The 19,333-nt window shown below is 37.3% G+C and overlaps 1 protein-coding gene across 1 annotated transcript in view; it reads right to left on the bottom strand.

Annotated features, from left to right (window-relative positions):
* The window catches only part of LOC110022808 (plastidial pyruvate kinase 2), a 28,379-nt gene extending 14,064 nt beyond the window's left edge, over positions 1 to 14,315 (bottom strand). Inside the window, exons 1-7 of the mRNA XM_020721924.1 lie at positions 13,887 to 14,315; positions 13,223 to 13,510; positions 12,186 to 12,351; positions 10,325 to 10,459; positions 10,046 to 10,156; positions 9,584 to 9,672; positions 9,371 to 9,433 (exon numbers count right to left, since the gene is read on the bottom strand). Of these exons, the coding sequence (XP_020577583.1) occupies positions 9,371 to 9,433; positions 9,584 to 9,672; positions 10,046 to 10,156; positions 10,325 to 10,459; positions 12,186 to 12,351; positions 13,223 to 13,510; positions 13,887 to 14,126 (1,092 nt within the window). The 5' untranslated portion in view covers positions 14,127 to 14,315. The remainder of the gene's footprint in view (positions 1 to 9,370; positions 9,434 to 9,583; positions 9,673 to 10,045; positions 10,157 to 10,324; positions 10,460 to 12,185; positions 12,352 to 13,222; positions 13,511 to 13,886) is intronic.
* Between the last annotated feature and the right edge of the window lie 5,018 nt (positions 14,316 to 19,333).

Here is a 19,333-nt window from a genome sequence, read left to right as displayed (position 1 = left end):
TGGTAAGATGATTGTCATTGCCAGAAGTAACCAATGTATCATCCAATATGCTCCCGAGCTGGAGTCTGCATCCATTCTTCTTATTCCTCCTGGAATAGACCTGTCATTCCTCTTCCGAAGAATCAGTCTGATGGGGTGGTAGAGCTGAAGCAGAAGTAATATCAACCATAGTACCCACAATAGGTTCTAGCATATGTGAAGTATGAGTTGCCTCTACACCGAATACTTCCTGAAGAAGTGGAGCTGCGAGGCTCTCCTGATTATCAGTCTGAACACTTTCATTTGTAGGTAATAGTCCATCAATATTGTTGATGGGATTTGAAGGTGTCAACATCACATCCCTCGCAGTAACAGTAATAGGAGTGTCATGGGGGATTTCCTAGGGGGTCCTCAGAAGCAACAGACACCACATGTTTTGTAGTATCTTCCCCAGGTGGAACTAAAATGTCCAGAGCAGTGAGGTTAGACCCATCCTTATTCACTTGAACCTTAATTTTCAAATTAGGATGGAGCTTGTAGCATTTATCAACGATACGACCAAACATCTTACTGTGTTCCAGGACGATTTGTTGTCAATATTCATTGTGGGTTGTGTCTAACCAGACTTCAGTAACATCCGGTAAAGTAATATCCATTTCCACAAGTATTCTGGCCACTGAGGGTCTAATTAGGTTGAAAATAGGCAGATCTAGCTTCAAAGAATCTCCTAGAATGGCCCCAATAGAGTAGAGAACCTAATGGTGAAAAAAAAGCAACTTGAGACCTGGTAAACTAAATCATATCGGTACAGTGGAAGTTTCATGATTTAGGTCGAAAAGGTCGAAATACTTGAGTAACTTCATAACTTTTCTTGTGATATTAAGATATTTCTTGGAGAAAATTCTGGTTTAGTCTTCAGTCATTGTTAGTTGTTAGTCTTCAGTCATTGTTAGATTGTTAGTTGGATCAACACATATCTCTCATCCATAAGTCCCACCTTCCACTTGTCAACTGGCTTAAAATCATTTACGCTCTTTCTGATAACATCCATAGGTGGATGTCCCCACTGAAATTTTCTAATGAGAGCAAACTTAAATTTTTCTGTCATTGTAGAAATTTCTGAGTCAGAGAAAAATATTGTTGTTTTCCCACCTTTCCTACTTCTCTTCTTAACAAAAGAACAATCATTTGTGTCATCGCGACATTCTTTATAGTTTGAGGAGAATACCATTGCAGATTCCACCTGAGGGTTTCCCACCACGTGGGCAAAGAAGCCTTTGCCAATTCAGTAAAAGAAAAAAGTGTCATCAGAACAACCAGCTTTCACCTGCAGCGAGAAATTTGCGTCAGACCGAAAAGAAAGGCACAGAAACAAAGCAGAAGATCGGACTGAAGAAGCACTGATGCAGATAGCGGAGCTGGACGCCGACGCAGAAGCCGCGAAATGCAACTCGACGAGGTCGACGCTCATCGTAGAAGCTCACGTTGTTGTCGACGATCGCCGAAAACGGAACGATCCTCTGCCAACACGTTAGTGCTAGCTGCAGAGGCGGAGACTTCCTCCTTCGGTCGATATATATTTTTGTGTGTGTGTGTGTGTGTGTGTGTGTGTGTGTGTGTGTGTGTGTGTGGCGTAAGATGATCAAGCAATTAGATAAGTTAGATACCTTAAATTTAAATTTAAATTTAATGGTCAGCAATTCAAGCGATTGCCTTAACTAGACAATGCAAAATTAATATAATTAGGGGTTGTTTAGATACACAGCACCTGAAACATTGTTATTTACAAAATTAGCACCATTTTTCAAACTCTCGCTCAAAAATCAAAATTCACAATAAAACCCAACCCATATTTTTCATTTTTATCAAATTTCTAAATGGTTTGATCGTGGCATTCATAAATACAGTGGTTCAGTAGTTCAAAACATCACCTAGGTGCTAGATTTTGTTAATACCAATCTTTCACATGCTATGTATGTAATTATCCCTATAATTAATCCACAAACTAAACTTACTGTCGGTTAACTTTTTTATTTGAAAATAATTTTTAAATTTAATTTAATATAATAGATATATAGTTTGGGTTTTTAAAGTAGTGTGTTTTAATTTTTGAAAAATAAGACCAAATGGATCTAATTAGTCTAATAATTTGCATAATTGTGCCCGATACCGCGAATACTACACCTTCTCGAAAGAAAAGTGTATATATCGGTTATTTGTGACATATGTTTGGTCTGCGAACATTTTATGTGTGACTGACAAGTTCTCCAATTTAATATAAAAATTAAATAAGGTTTATTTTACATGGGTTTCAAGTTCCCAACGGAAACAAACCCCTATAGTTAATTACATCCCAAATGACGGGGATCACTTGAGATCACTTGAGAAAACTCTCGATAAAACTCTCGATAATGATCAGAGGTACACTGTTCAAGAATTCGAGGTTTATATTTTCACGATAGAACGTGGAAAAAGAAGTGGGAGTAGCTCAAATAGAAACAGTTAGTTTGAGGAGTCAAAAGGAAAAATAATGTGGGGGACGTCACGAATCCTGAGGAGAACCATTAGTGACTTCCTAAACTATCCTACTGCGTGACTGCGTTTTGAAGATGATGTTATTCGAGTGTTCAATCTAGTCAATTTTATTATTTAGGACTTAAATTTGCATAATATATGATTATGCAGATAGTCCGCAGAGATATGAGGGTTTACGTCGTACCGAACGACAACCTCGAACTACTAAGTTAAGTTAGGACTTATACTGCTCAGCATGACTGTGCAGGAGTCTAAAGATAAGTTGATGATTTACGTCGTGCTAGACAGACTACCTCAAAGTCCTATGACTTGTTTAAACTAAAAAAAGATTTGTTGTTGTAGACTCATTTACTCTCTTAAAGATGTCTTTTGCAGGTCCTTTTCGTGCTGCCCACGACGTATACTCCAAGCTCCTCGTCGAAATAGCAGTCTTTTAAGTATAAGGTTCAAAAGGTTTTACCAAGTGTGTTCCAAAATTTTGGTTTTGTTGTTATTCAAGCATTATGGGTGGATTAAAGTTGATTAAGCGACACCGGTTAGAATTTCACGGTTCCCTCATTCTGGTACCACTATTTTCTTTTGAATTTACTTAGTCTAAACTAGTTGTTAAGCTCATTTAAACTAGGGAGATCTTGTTAGCAACCATGGGTTACCTCATCCAAGAGACTTCCGTAAATTCAAAATGTCGTATTATGTTTTTTTATTTTTTTTTATTTTGAAAATGTTGTTTAATTTTTTAAAAAAATATTTTTGTATTGAAAATGTTGAAGAATTTTTGAAAAACTGTTTTGTTTTGAAAATGCTTTTGAATTTTTGAAAATTTTTTGTTTTGAAAATGTTGTTGAATTTTTGAAAAATTATTTTGTTTTGAAAATGAAATCACAACCAGGCATGCATGATACATTAAAGTAAAAGTAAATTATAGTGATAAAATGATCATAAATAAAATGTACATGCGTACCTGGCATATCTGTTGTTGTTGTTCCCGCTGCGTGATTAGCTCATAAAACAAAATATAATTTGCAAGAACTAAAATAAATTTGCAGGAAAATGGAGAAAACATGAATTCTAGTGTAAAAAAACAACAAAACAAGTCGTAACAACAGCTAGAAACTCCCGACAGTGATCCTAAAGCTTCCTACGACTCCGGACAACAACTAGAAACTCTCAATGGTGATCCTAAGGCTTCCTATAACTCCGGACAACAACTAGTAAGTTTACATTGTGATCTTACAACCTCCTACAGCTCTGGACAGCAACTAGCAAGCTTACACTGTGATCCTACGACCTCCTACGGCTCCGAGCAGCAACTAGGAAGCTTAGACGATGATCCTAGGACCTCCTACGGCTCCAGACAGCAACTTCCAAGTTCCAAATAACACCCTACAGCTCTCCCAACATTTATACAGCAATGGACAACACTTTTCAGCACCTCTACAGCCTTCCTACAACTCCTCACAGAAAAGAACAGCTTCCAAACAGCTCTCACAACAATTCTAAATCTCGAACAACACTTCTACAAAACAGCCACCTACAGTAATGCTAAACCTCGAACAACACTTTTACCGTGATTAGCAGCTTCCAAACAGTCACTTACAACAATGTTAAACCTCGAACAACACTTCTACAGTGATTAACAGCTTGCAAACAGCCACCTACAGCAATGCTATACCTCGAACAGCACTTCTACAGTGATTAGCAGCTTCCAAACAGCCACTTACAGCAATGCTAAACCTCGAACTACACTTCTACAGTGATTAACAGCTTACAAACAACCACCTACAGCAATGCTAAACCTCGAACAGCACTTCTACAGTGATTAGCAGCTTCCAAACAGCCATTTATAGCAAAGAACAGCTTTCCAAACAGCTCCTTTTAAGCCCATAGAGTTCAATAAAATATTGTACCGCCAAAATAGATTTTACTTTTTTTTTTATGCTTAGAAAAAATGACGTGTATAAAAAAACAAAGAAATAACAGAGCAGAAAGCAATAGAGAGCTGCAGCTTATATATTAGATATAATAAAAAATGCATGGTATGTATGTAAATACCCTGATGAGAAAGCCTAAGTTAAGGGAAAGGCAGGAGATAATGACACAAATGACAATGGAGGATGAGTAAAAAAACTGAACAAAACTCAAATCCAATAAACCCTTCTTTGATTTTGGAAATCTATGATTTAAGGTAATCATTTAACAATCGCAGAGATATCACAATGAGATTTGAATTAAATCCTCCCCAAAACCAGCTATCAAACGGCCACCTAGCGTTTAGAGGGTTACCTTCCTGAACGAGCGAAGAAGAAAGGAGGCAGAGGGCTTCGATGCAGGGAGGCTGAGGCGAGTGGGGCTCTTCAGCACAGCGAGGAGAAGGCGTCCAGCGGGGGTCTTCGGCTCAGCGTGGAGTCGAGCGCTTCGGTTTGCCGCGAGGAAGAGCAAAGATGGGTCAAGTAGTTTGGTCGCGGCGCAGAGAGGTAGGAGCAGGGGACGGCGCGATTGAGGGTTTTGGTTCACTGAAAGGAGAGCAGGCAAGGCTCTCGGTCGTGCGCGAGAAGGAAGGAGTTGAGTGGTATCTCGGTCGTGCGCGAGAAGGAAATAGGTTACCGAGAGGAGCTCGGATCGCAGAGGGGTAGCGAGATCGAGCGGAGGAGGAGCGGGTGAGGCGAGCAGGAGACGCAAATTTCTTTCTGCGTGAAGGAGCGGGAGTCGAGTTGGGGAGGAGCGGGGGCCGAATTTCTTTCAGCGCGAAGGAGCGGGAGTCGAACTAGGGAGGAGCAGGGGTCAAATAATACCAATTCGAAGGACCTCGCCAATTGTATAGCTGAACTTTCAAAATATCCGTTATAGGTGATTCGGCAAAGAATTGAATAGTTTACATGCGTAGAGAAGTTTTATTTGGCAAATCATATTCTTCAATTAAATTTAATTATTGTGAAATTAAATGGTTGATTTGAAATTCAAATTTTGAAATTTGAAATAATTGAGCTCGTGTTCAGCCCATGTCCAGCCCGAATCAAACCTGAGTCGAACACGAGTTAAACCTGGGTTGAGCTCGGGCCCGCGCCCCGCTAATTAAAAAAATGTGCATCGATTTTTTTGTTAATTGCTCGCGCTCGAAAGCATAGGGGCCTCTCTCCTAGCTAAATTTGACGTCACGGACACATCCGTGCGGTCCATTTCGTCATCCGGGCGAGTTCACCGACGGGCAAGTCAATTTACGTCAAAATCGTGTGTGGTGCGATGTGTGTGAAAATGCAAGCATGCAGAATTAGCGAGAATTCGAATAGCAAGAGGTTTTCCTAAAGGCTGCTCCTATTGATGTAGGAACTCAACTCGAATCTCAAATGTCAGTTCTAACCAACTCAGCAAAATGTCGAGAATTCAGGACCGCCCATGCGAGACTCAAAGGAGTGACGAGGTAGCTCAAATTTTCTAAATGGTGTGGATCCGGTACTAGTCCTCTAGGAAGGTCAAACAAAGGAAGTCTAAAGCTAGACACTAAGTTCTAAGGAGAGAAGTGAAGACCTCACCCGAAAATGAGGTCAACACTTACGTATTCAATCAATGATTTTAAGCAGTTAACAACAGAATAAAGTTGATAAAACATCTTGTTATTTCGAGTTTGGTAGCAAAAAAAGATCTACAACTTGGAGCAAATAGATGTAAAAAACAGCTTTCTTACATGCAGATCTAGAGAAGGAACTATACATGGTGCAACCAATAGGTTATAAGGTTCCAGACAAAGAAGATTTGTTTATATCTTGAACCATACCCCAAGAAAGTGGCACAGGAGAGTTGAGGGGTTCATGTCAGACAATGAGTACTTTAAGTTTCAGACAAACCATTGTTGTTTCATCAAACACTTTGGTAATTGTTGTATCTTGTTTTTCTTATATGTGGATGACATGTTGATTGCAGTGGAGAAAATCAGACATGTGAAGAAAGAGTTATCAATTGAGTTCGAGATAATTATTTAGGTCCAACCAGGAAGATCATCAGGATGAGAATCAACAGAGACAGATGTGCAACAATACTAAATTGTCTTAGGCAGATTATGCTGAGAAGATCCTACAGAGGTTCAATATGAGTGAGACGAAATCAGTTAACACTCCTTTGGCAGATTTCAAGCTATCTAAGGAGCTATCGCCTAACTTTGAAGCAGAGCGATCACATATGGAGAACTTTATATACTTCAAAAGTTGGAAGTTATGTGAAGATTTATACTAAACCAGTTATTACATATACAGTGAGAGTGGTCAGCAGATAAGTGGGCAATCCAGGCAGACATCATTGGAAGGCGGTAAAGTGAATTCTCGAGTATTGAGGGGAGCAGTCAACAAGACACTTTGTTATGGAAGTGCAACGATGATCTACAGAGATTTGTAGATTCATATCTGACAGGGATGTGGACAATAGGAAAAGTGCGACAGGTATGTTTTTACATTAGGGAACAAAGCGGTGAGTTGAGTCTCCAGGTTGCAGAAAATTGTTGCACTTTCAACTACGGAGGCGAATATATTGTCATCACTGAAGCTATCAAGGAGATGATATGGCTACACAGATTCATGACAGAATTGGGCAAAGAACAAGGGATTGAAAAACTCTATAATGACAATATGAGTGCAATTAATCTTGCTAAAATTGTTCTTTTTTATGTGAGAACGGAACAAAGTCAGTTGAGGTATTCTTGAAAATGGGCAGTTGATCCTCGAGAAGATACTTGCTCAAAATTTTGTCGATATGTTAATGAAAGTGGTGACTATTGATAAACTGAAACTATGTTTGACTTCAATTGAGTTTCATGAAGGATGAGACCGGGGGTGAGCCCCAGCACAGCACGTAACTATGAAGGCGATTCAGATGATGGCGCGAGTACAGAGGACCGATGCTCGGTGTTATCATCTCTAAGTGGGAGATTGTTATGTGTGTGAACTCGATACACAGTACTCGGCGCATATGCGTCAACATTTCCTGTAGACGAGGCTGACAGTAAGGCCGACACATGCGCCCACTTGGTGTGGTCGCAATAGAAAAGAGGGCACCTATGCACCCCATTTGGGAGCCTATGTGCCTAGACACAATAAGATTGGCACATAGGCGCCAAGCTAGAGCGCCTATGCGCCAAGAGCGCTCGACAACAACAACAACAACAACAACAAAGCCTTAATCCCACTACATGGGGTCGGCTACATGAATACTCTTTTTCTCCAACTTTTTCTCCACTGACATGGGGACTTTTTTTTAATCCTGATTTCAAGCAGTGTAAGCAAAGTTTTGGTGTATCTTCCTTTCGCGTTCTTTGATGAGCATCCTGATGAAGGTAAGAAGTGTTGACAATGTGGATTTCATTAATTCGGCATGATTTTTACGTCGAATTGGAGCAGAAAGATTGTGGAGCGAGTTCTGTAAGTTTTTTTTATGTGTAGAGAGAAAATCGGTGTAATTTCTCTGTAACAATTTCTGAATTTCATAGTTAAATTTCTGATAGTGTGGTTTCGTGATTTTTTTACGTTCTCGGGTATTTCCACTTAAAAGTCTCGTTTGCATTTTTGTTGCTATAATTGTGCTTTTTAAATAATTATTTGTTCCAGTTTTCTCAAATTAGTGTGATCATGTTATTTTGTGTTGTGACTTAGTTTCTAATTGATCCTAAGCCCAGGTAACACTAGGAATTGTTTTTGGGATTCCTATCATGAACATTAAAGAATTTAAGCAATCTAATTATGAACATATGTGTGAAAGCTAGGCTCAAGCTTGAATTGAATATGAACAACTTGTGATTCGACCAAGGCAAGTTCAATCCATGACATACTCAACTCGGCTCAATCACATCCTTAAAGAGAAGAATAAGCGTTGTGACAGCTCGCCGAAGAAGGCACCGACATTAAAGAGTCGAGCTCGGGCCAGCTTGGCTCACTTACATCTTTAGGCAGCGCGGACCAATTAGAGAGACGAAAGGATATTAAAATAATGGCATTGCAAGGCTGACCATGCCTTTCATAATCCCCAACAATCTGTGTACAGCAAGAAGGTGATGATTTAGGTTATAAAAGATGTCGCGTAATTGGTCGTTGGGGAAATAATAAGAGTAGCAACCTAAACCAGATGCCTCATAAGTTCCACCTTATAAGTTTTTTTATTGCTCAATTCTTTATTTGTTGGTCGATTCTTTATCCATTTGTCACCACAAACCACAAAAAAAATTCATATCCTTAGCCCTCGTCTCCAACACCTCCATTCTCTTCTCATAATTCCATTACACCCCAATACCTTCTAAATGGCTATAACTAACACAAAAATGTTCAAAAGACTAACCTCTTAATTTGACACCAAAAATAGCAATCAATATTGCATGTCTATCAAACTGATAGATAATTTTGCTTTAAAAACTATGTAGGGTCAGATGGCGACTAACCTATGTAGCAAACTAATGGTCAACTATCTGGCCAATAGCACCAAGTAATCATGATTTTAAACCAAATTCAAAGAAAATATCATCTTAAACAATCCAAACAGAAACATTAAGAGATCAACCCAAAAAAGTTTCAACGACCTTCCATGACCACTTAGAAGACATGCCTTCTTCAGCTTATAATTATTCACAAAGTTTAATGTTAGCACAATTTAACGTTCAACACATGATTTTAAAAAGGAACAGTATTTGTTTTCTGAAAGACACTCTGAAAAGAAAATCATTTTTCATTAGAGCACCTACAGAGACTCTCTTAAAGGGAAAGAAACTAGCAAAAGCTCATGCAGAATCAATAAATTTGTTGTGGACCAGCAATGAGACCAGAAATTTTATATTTTCTACCATATTTCTTTTGAAATTAGCATGCCTGGAAACAATTGGTACCTGCAAAAGTGGAACCTCCTCAATTGGAAGTTCAGCTCCGAGATCTCCTCTTGCAACCATTGCCTACAAAAATGTGATTTAAATACATAACAGGGTAAATAAACAATTAGTTTTATCATTAAAAAATGCATAACTAAGTGAATAGAACTTCTCATCCGTGTAAAAACTGGAAGAAACTTTGATAAAATAAAAAATCAGTTGACTAAGTCTTACCCCATCAGATGCAGAGAGTATAGAATGAAGATTTGGGATTGAATCAGCACTTTCAATTTTTACAATTACATGAATATCAGCTCCGCATTCTATCAAAAGAAAGAAAAAATTAAACTAAAATAAAAAATATAAAAAACCAGAATTATGTCAGAAACAGCACTATTTAATTACAACAACAACAACAACAAAGCCTTAATCACACTACGTGGGGTCGGCTACATGAATCCTTTTTCTCCATTGCGTCCTATTTAGTGTCATATTTTCATTTAGTTATAGTAAATTAAGATTATTTTTAATACAATAAGCCCAAGTCTTCCTAGGTCTACCTCTGCCTTTCTTAACACAAATCGAATCTAAAACATCTACTCTCCTAATTGGATCATCAGATGGTCGACGTTTAATAAACAGCACTATTTAATTGCTCCAAAAAAAAATTACAAAACACGGCCTGCAAACAATTACTTTGCAGATAATCCTTCAACTCATGCACAACTTTTGCATCTTTGACAAAGGAAACCGCATAGTAATCTATTTGGTTGTCAACTCCGAACTTGATGTCGTCCCAGTCCTTGTCTACAAAAAAATTTGCAAGCAGCATGAGGCAGTAATATAGGCAAAACATTATGCAAAAGGGAAGGAAAAAAGCATGTCAGCTTATATCCATATGCAGTATCAACATTCTCATTAGCCTTTGTGAAAGCCTGTATTTTTCATTTGAGTTGCATTCATTTACAAACATACCTGTAATGGATGGTAGAGTTGCACTTTTACCACGAACATTAAGATGTCGCCTGGACTTTAGTTCACCACCATCAAAAACTTCACATTTGACAGAATCTTCAGTTTTAGATTTAACCAGAAAAGACATCATTCCCCCTGAAGAAAACTATTTTTTAGACAGCTTAACATATAATAGCAAAAGCTAAAGTTGGACACAAAGTGATGAAACATCTATAATTGTGAGCTGTTCAGCAAAACTGCAACTTTGCTAATCCAAAATTGAGAGATCATACAAACTTTAACAAGGCCAAAAATTACCAAGTTTCTACGACATCTTATGTGAATTAATTCTTCCATCTAGGATTTCTCCCACTGTACAGTCAAATCCTTAAGCAAAATTCAAATCTCTATCTATCCAAACAATAAACCTGCTTTGTAGCAATCTAAAGCAAAGAAAAATGCAAAAAGGAAAAAGGAAAGACAGATATTGTTAATAATGCTTACATGTTTAGTAAGGAGAGAGCCAGTTGGGCAAGCTACATTCATGGAACTGCATTGAAAAGAGACTCAATGCAGCTAGAGACAAGGCACTCCACAATAAAAAAGAAATATATGTTCCATCTCAACATTTAAACAATACAAATAAGAAAATTCCTTCCCAGTTCTCTTTTTAGAGTTCAAGATAATCAAAAAATATTTGTCCACGGAGCTTCATCCTCCAGTGAACGAGTTAACCCGCCCCGCCAACTCTTTCCTTGAAGAGATTTGTTTTAACCTCAATCACTTCAGTAGCAAAAATGGGATTCCCACTTCCATCAATAGCATTTTGAGCCATCTCCACATCATCCCAACCTAAAATTCGAAAGACTCTTTCTCTAATAGCATTCATGGCTGAATTCCTTGATTTGAACGAGATTGCTTGGTTTAGGAGCCTGATCCTTCATCATTTCCTAGTGTTGAAAAAGAACCTTTACATCTTCCAAACAAAAGGTAGATAAAAAAGTATTTCTTTCTTAACTTATAACGACTTGAATGGTTAATTTCTACTTTGCTTAACGCTGCATGGATCCAATCTACCACATTCGCATAGCTAAACTTCCTCCTTCCCAAGAAGTTAAAGTCAATCGGTCTAATCTACCTAAATGTTCATGTCTAAGAACCACTCAGCTAGGTGAGTTATGTTGATATTTTTAAAAATTTTCATACTTTGATCCTGATTTTTGTATTTCATGGTAAGAAATTCCTGACTCAGCCTCCATTATAAAGCTGAGTGGTGAAAATCTTATCCAGCCATGAAGCCGTATAACAGTAGTTCCGCTTGAAGATAAAAGAACATGACATGTATTTTCCTTGTGTAATCTTATAAAGCATTCATTACAATCATAATTAAAAAATCATTTTAAGAGAGGGAACTATCTATACTGGAGTGGATGAGTTATTGGGTAGCATTAGTACAATCATCCTATGGCTCTGAGTTTGCACTGAGTGACCTAAATTAATTTACATTTAATATTCCATTTTTTAACTCATGAGTTGACCGAGTGAACGAATTTTGTGTCTGAGCAGTCCATGTAAAAGTATTGAATAATCAAAAGATAGATGCAAAAAACAATAATAATAAAATAAAAATAAATAAATATAAAGCCAACAATTTTTAATCTTTGATAAAATTTAATAGTTTATGAAGCAATCCTAGGAAAGCAATAGAAGCAATCTCAAAAAAGAATAATATATATTGAATTTTGCACCCGATAGCATTAATAGATGACATCAATGCACTCAAAGTTCAAATATAAACTCACAGATAAATCACATGTAAAATTATATCCCCCTTTTAGTTTTAAAGCAAAGGAACACCTAACAACTAAAGGTTTTTGCATACCATCCACTAGAAGCATGTCACCTGCCTCTACATCATTAACAAAGTCATCGTAGTTGACACTAACGCAGCTTTCATTGCCAACTCCTCTTTTTATCGTAAAAGTGAACTCCTGGCCACTTTGCAAATAAATTGGCTGGGGCAAATCACCACTTCTAACTTCCGGGCCCTAGGATATCCCAAAAAAATAAATAAAAAAATAAGGGGTGATAACATAAGTTGTAGAAAGCAGAAAAAATAAAATATAACTGATTGTACACAAGTCCAAGTTCATCCCAATTGAATGAGAAGCCTATTATCTAACACTATCCCTAACGTAGAGTAAAGATGTTTCATCAATATGAATTATTTCATGTACGATAAAGTTAGGTGCACCGCGTATGAATTAAACTAAGGCAAGTTAAGTTGAGTGGTTTTCTTTTATATTGTCCGATAAATATCCGGACTATTGACTACCACACATACTTGCTGCCGCCAAGCTCAATCCTCTAGCAAAAGCAGACATTCCCTTGAACAAAGGCCCAGCAAATTGGAAAAAGGAGGCCTATTGTGTGGACTACATTCCACTTGTTGCAATCCATTTGGGCTAGAGAATTTGTTGGCAATTTTATTGTGCCACAACAAACTGTAAAATGTTAGGAAGGCAAGCTTATTTTATGTTCCAAAAACTGATAAAAAAAGTCACTTTGATTAGAAAGATTGATGCCCATGACTTTTTTGCTGACTCAAAATGCTGAGATGTGTTTATAAGAGAAACCTTAATTCAGAAACACTGGAAAAGATGCAAACACATGAGAATATAAATTAGAAGATTTACAAACATACCACTCGATTCTTTTTTATTTACATATCTAACACCTAAACTTAACTATGCAAGAAAAAGTGCATTTCACTTCTTAAAAGCTAAAATTTGTGGTATTTTTTATGTGATATTAAAGATTTGGGAGGTACAAAAGTAAAAAAGTAAAGTTTAGGTGTTGGAAAAAATAAATACATATGAATTAGGGGGTATGTATGTATATGCCCCAATAAAATTTCACCTTTGTATCAAGCATAATGGCGATCACATTTTCTCGGTTCTGTGCATTGTACTCCTTGACCAGATCGATTACTTTCTGGTGAGATGCATGGTCTCCGTGAGACATATTAAGGCGAGCAACATTCATGCCAGTCTCAGCTAGCTTCCATATCATCTCCATAGTGTCTGTTGATGGGCCAATGGTGCAAACTATTTTTGTTTTCCTCCTGACATTTGGCTTAGACCACACTCCTGATGATACTTCCCCAATTTTTTGAACGGTTTCTAGTTTTTTAACCACCTCTTCCACCTAAAACAATATTGCCATAGAGAGCAATAGGGATTTTCAAAAAAAAAACTCATAATCAATAAAGCGATTAAAACAATTATACAAAAACTTTCCATCAAATGCATTTAATTTCAAGGGTGAAACTTTAATCTGAGAATTTATTAGAAAAAACAGTCCGATTTCTACAGAATAGGTCAAAATATATGTAAATTACTTCAGCAAAACAAGGAACTTCATGTTGGGTAATGTATATAGCTATATATAACATCAATCGAGCATTGCATTGTGCTGATCTCAAAGCAAATACAAGTGTTCAAACATTGAAGAAAACAACAAGATGATCGCAACCAAACATATCTTGGCTTCAAAAACACAAAAAAAATATATAGAAAAACACCTTCGGCGCATCTTCCGGTGAAACGGGAAGAACACTCGACTCAGACGGAGACAACCTATTGACCACAGAAACAATATTCGATGACCAACCACTCCTGCTCCGATTCCTACCCGGATAAACCTTTACCGGCACCTTTCCAGCTCCGAACTCATCGAAGCCGATCTTCCGGCCACCAAAAGCCGAGCTAACGCTCAAAACAGACGAACCGCCCACCGATCGAATCGCCATTGCCTGATCCATCGCCAGAACGCCGCAGGAGTGAGAGAGTGTGAGATAGATCGAGCAAACTTATGAATCGCCGGCGGGTGCTCCGGCTTCGTCTTCTCTCTCTCCCCTTGCTGATTGGCGATCTCGCGGTAGAAGTCTGCTGTGGTCTTTTAAAGGAAGCTCCATTACTTCGATTACATCGCCATGGAGACAACGCCATCTCCCGACCAAGACGCGGAAATTTAGAAGGGTTTTGCAATTATAATATGCCATCAATTTATAGAATATCTACGAAAATGCCACTAGATTCGAGTACCACATGTACGGTGGATCGTTTGCCGCATATAAATATATATGCGGTTCTTTTGTGCGATAATTGACAGCAGTTCTGAATCACGTGCTGGTGTTTTCCCAAACTTGGGGAGCCATTTTATTTTTTCATTTCTGGGAAATATACGATTATTTTTCATTTTACAACTAATAATCAAATACGTCTAACAAATACGATAATATTTTAAAAAATTATATATATGCACACATTTTCATTGGCAACTCTGTAAACCGAGCAGTGAGAGTAAGAAAGGAGTACATATTGAGGTCATACGGCCAGAGCAATAAATGATTCGAGATTAGGATTTGGTGATCTTGGGTAGTAGACTGGGATTGTCAGTCGGGTGAAGGCCGCATGTAAGGCCAGCGAGTGGAGAGGAAATGAGGTAAAGAAGTTGCGAGGTTTGCACGCGTTGGAATTCTAAATGGGGAAGAGCAGTGCCAAGAGAAAAAAAGAGAGGTTTGTTATTTTGGTTTTGGAATTCTTTTAATTTATTTTTCTTTGGTGTGGATAACAAATAATATCGAAGATGTTGAGTATTGTGGAGTCTGATCCACTACATCTTGAATTAGGCAGTTTATTTCTGCATTATTGGAAATTATTTAAACTTAATTGTTTCATTAAGTTCTTTCCATTAAAAGTTTCGCCTGTTTTGGGATCTCGCCGCTCTCCTTCTTAATGAAGAATCACATTTCTTTTTTTTTTTTGTCATAGGGGTCCTACCACCATTAAAAAGGGTGCAGAGGAAGTTGGATTTTGGTTCGAAAAAGCAATCGCTCTCCAAAAAGCTTCTTTACGGACTGTGCATGAGTTTGGTTTACAAGTAAAGGGAAAAAAAACATAGCAGCTTTGTTTTTCCCTTTTTCTTCTTCCTCTGTGTGCATCTCGGGTTGAGAGAGAGGAAGTTATAGACTCTTTCTTGTAAGTCGACATGATCGACGGTGTAATCCTTAAAAAAATAAAATCATCTGCAAGTTTGTGGACGTAAGTAATTTGTCAAACCACGTAAATCTGTGTTCAGTTTTTTCTGTTTGTGAATTTCTCGTTCAAATTTTTTACTTTATCATCACTATTTTTTCACAACAATTTGTATAAGAGCCAACGTTCAGGTCTGAGGAAAGCGACGGTCAAAGACGAAATGAAGGTATCAAGGATCGAAAAATTTGATGACGCTGATTTTAATTAATGGATGATGTAAATATATGACTACCTTTATGAGAAAAAAACTTTATCTTTCGCTATTAAGAAAAGCAATCGAAAAATATGAATGAGATTGAGTGAAATTTGTTAGATCGATGAGCTCCGGGGGTTATTCGATTAACTCTGTCGAGATCCGTGTAACACAAGTTTTATCAAGGATAAGACGACTGCAAATCTTATAGCAGCTTTATCAGGTATACTTGAAAAGCCATTAGCGAATAACAAGATGTGTCTGATGAAACAATTATTCTATTTGAAAATGGTAGATGATGCAACTATTGCATAACATTCGAATTATTTTAATACTATCACAAGTCAATTATTGTCAGTGAAAATTGAATTTGATGATAAGATACATGCGCTGATATTGTTGCCTTCATTGTCAAATAGCTTAAAAGTCATAAGGATGATCGTTAGCAATTTTGCAGATAAATCTAATATTAGGATGATATTTGTGATTTGATTTTTGCTAAGGAGCTGCACATGAATAATTATGATGAGACCACATGTTCGATTTAGGCATTGAATGTTAATTTCATAGAGAGGTCATAGGATAGAAACTCAAACAGAGAAAGATCAAAATTAAAACATTGAGACAAGGATAAGTCAAAGTCTATTCAGCAAGTAATCAATTAGAATTGTGGTAAATCTATACACATACAGAAAAACTGCAAAAATCCCAAGCAAACAGGGAACTTCGGTGCTAATGTTGTAACTGAAGAAGTGCATTATGCACTATTATTGCCAGTTTAATGCTCTATTAATGACTGAATACTTGATTCAGATGCTTCTTTCCATATATCTTCCCACAAGAAGTTGACATGAAATTATGTTGCATGTGACTTTGGGAAGATATATATGGCAAATGGAGAACATTTGATGTGGTGGGGATGGGAGATGTTGACATTAAACTCCCTAAAAATAGTAAATGGACTTTGCAAATAGTCAAACACATTTCTAAGTTGAATAAAAATCTCATTTTTTTTAGCAGCTCAATGAGAGTAGTCATTCAGTAGTGTTCTCAAATAGCTCATGGAAGGTTACAAAAAGGCCACTGATGTTAGATCGAGATAAGAAAACTAATACATTATATATGACTACTGGTTTAATTAACAGTATTGATACTACTACTACAGAGAGCGCAACAAATTTGTGACATTGCAGACTTGACCACGTGAGTCAGAGGGGCTTGAAAGAACTTCAGTCCAGAGGCAAGCTACCATAGCTGAAGTCAGTTGATTTTTGTATGTATGAGAGTTGTATTATGAGGAAACAAAAGAAGACCAAATTTTTTAAAAAGTAGTAGAGCATTAAATGCAAGAAAACCGTAACTTGTACATACAAATGTGTGGGGACATTTCCCAACGGTATCTCTCTGAGGCTCTCGTTACTATGTCGCGTTCATTGATGACTACAACAGAAATGTATAGGTGTGCTTCTTGAAGCATAAATCAGATTTATTTAATGTGTTCAGAGTTTGAAGGGTCATAGTTGAGACAGGGACAGACTTGAAACCGAAATGTTTGAGATCTGCAATGGGTGGTGAGTACATTGATAGTGGGTTCAAGAAGTACCGTGCAGCTCAGGGCATCAGAAATAAGAATATCGTCACAGGGACACCACAACATAATGAAGTTGTAGAGCGCATGAACAAGACAATTAATGAGCGGGCTAGAAGCATGAGATTGCACGCCATACTATCACAAACTTTTTGGTCAAAAGTGGTCAACACTACAGTTTACATGATCAACAAGGGGTCATCCGTTCCATTAGACTGTAAATTGTCTGAGACGGTTTGAAGTATCTGAGTATGAAAGATGTCAAATTTTCTTACCTTAATACTTTTGGATGCCTTTCATATGTTCTTATTAATTCCGAGACTCGTAGCAAGCTCAAGACTAAGTTAAATAAATGTTATTTTATTGGCTATGAAGACGAGGCATCTGGTTATCATTTTTTGGATGACCAAGATCGAATTATGTTTAAGGACAAATCTAATATAGTTTCTAAATAAGCTCCACAGGAATTTGAGTTCATAAGATTTGATGATTTACCATAAGTCACAATGCAAGACACAGATTGAAGTGATGAAGAAAGTGGGTTTGGGGCATCCATTCCTATTGTTCCACAATTAGCTTTAAAGCCATCAACCCCTACAGCTATAGTTGACATGTCAGTCGGGAATAACATTCTCCTCAGCTTTACTCACCAACTTTGAACTACATTCTGCTGAAAGATGGTGGAGAACCACAAAGTTATGAGGAAACCTTACAAAATAAAAATTCAAGCAAGTGGAAGCTGACCATGAAAGAAGTGATAGATTATATGATAGAAAATTAGACATGAGAGCTCACAAAACTTCCACCAAGGAAGAAGAAACTGCATAACAAGTGAGTGTACCGGGTGAAAACTGAGCATGATGGTGGTGAGAGGTACAAGACGAGATTTATTGTAAATAGCTTTCAACAGAGACGGGATATTGCTCGTGCGGTAGGAGTTGTTAGCATAAACATGAGTAGCCTAGGAAATGAACATTGAGAAACAATGAAATGAACCTTGAGATACCTAAGAGGCTCTTCAAAAGCTTACTTGGGTTTCTCAGGAAATAACTTGAAGATACATTATTATTTTGACGCTGATATGTTGACTAAATGTGTTGCTATTAAGAAACTGAAGTTGTGCTCAACTTTAGTTGGTTTTTTAGCATGAAGACAGGGGTTGAGTTGCATAGATGAAGGATATCACGTATTGGGAAAATGATTGAGCAGCTGGTGAATAATGCAGCTAGTATCTCAGTCTCAAAGTGAGAGAATTATCGAGTATTGTGGAGCTCGATCAACTACATCTTTAATTGGGTGATTTATTTCTACAGTATTGGAATGTATTTAAACTTAATTGCTTCATTAAGTTCCTTCCATTAAACGTTTCGCCTATTTTTGGAATCCCACCACTCTCCTTCTAATGAAGAACCCTGCTTCTTTCTTTTGCCATAGAGTGTCCCACCACCCTTAAAAAGGGTACAGAAGAAACTGGATTTGGGTTCGAAAAAGCAACCGTTCACCAAAAAGCTTCTTTGCGGTTTTTCACAATGCATGAGTTTGGCTTATCGGTAAAGGGAAAAGAAACATAACAGCTTTATTTTCCCTTTTGTCTTCTTTTTTCGTGTGGATCTCGGGTGGAGAGAGAAGAAGTGAGAGACTATTTCTTGTAAGTCGACGTGATCGACGATGCAATCCACAAAGCAATAAAATCCTCTGCAACTCTGTGGATGCAGACATTTTGCCGAACCCAATATGTGTGTCATGTTTTTCCTTTTGCAAATTTATCGTTTTAATTTTTTGCTTAATAACCATCATTTTTTCACAACAACTGACATCAATGCCAAGGTTCATGTCTGAGGAAAGCGATGGCCGGAGACGAAGTGAAAGTATCAGGGATTGACAAAATTTGATGACACCGATTTTGGTTGCTGAAGGATGGAGATAAACGACTATCTATATGAGAAAAAAACTAAATATGTAACTAAATCAATGCAAACAAATACTTCAACACAACACCGATTTAAAAAATCGATTTAGAGAAAAAAATTTCAGAATCAGTGAGATAACACAAAAGATGCTAAACATAACACAGATAACACATAAACAAAGAGCATCATCAGTGATTCATCTAATCAGATATTTTGATTTAAAAATTATGTTATCCTTAT

The sequence above is a fragment of the Phalaenopsis equestris genome, unplaced genomic scaffold (assembly GCF_001263595.1).
Source record: "Phalaenopsis equestris unplaced genomic scaffold, ASM126359v1 Scaffold000002, whole genome shotgun sequence".
NCBI classification, from domain to species: domain Eukaryota; kingdom Viridiplantae; phylum Streptophyta; class Magnoliopsida; order Asparagales; family Orchidaceae; genus Phalaenopsis; species Phalaenopsis equestris.
This window is presented reverse-complemented; position numbering and strand designations above follow the sequence as displayed.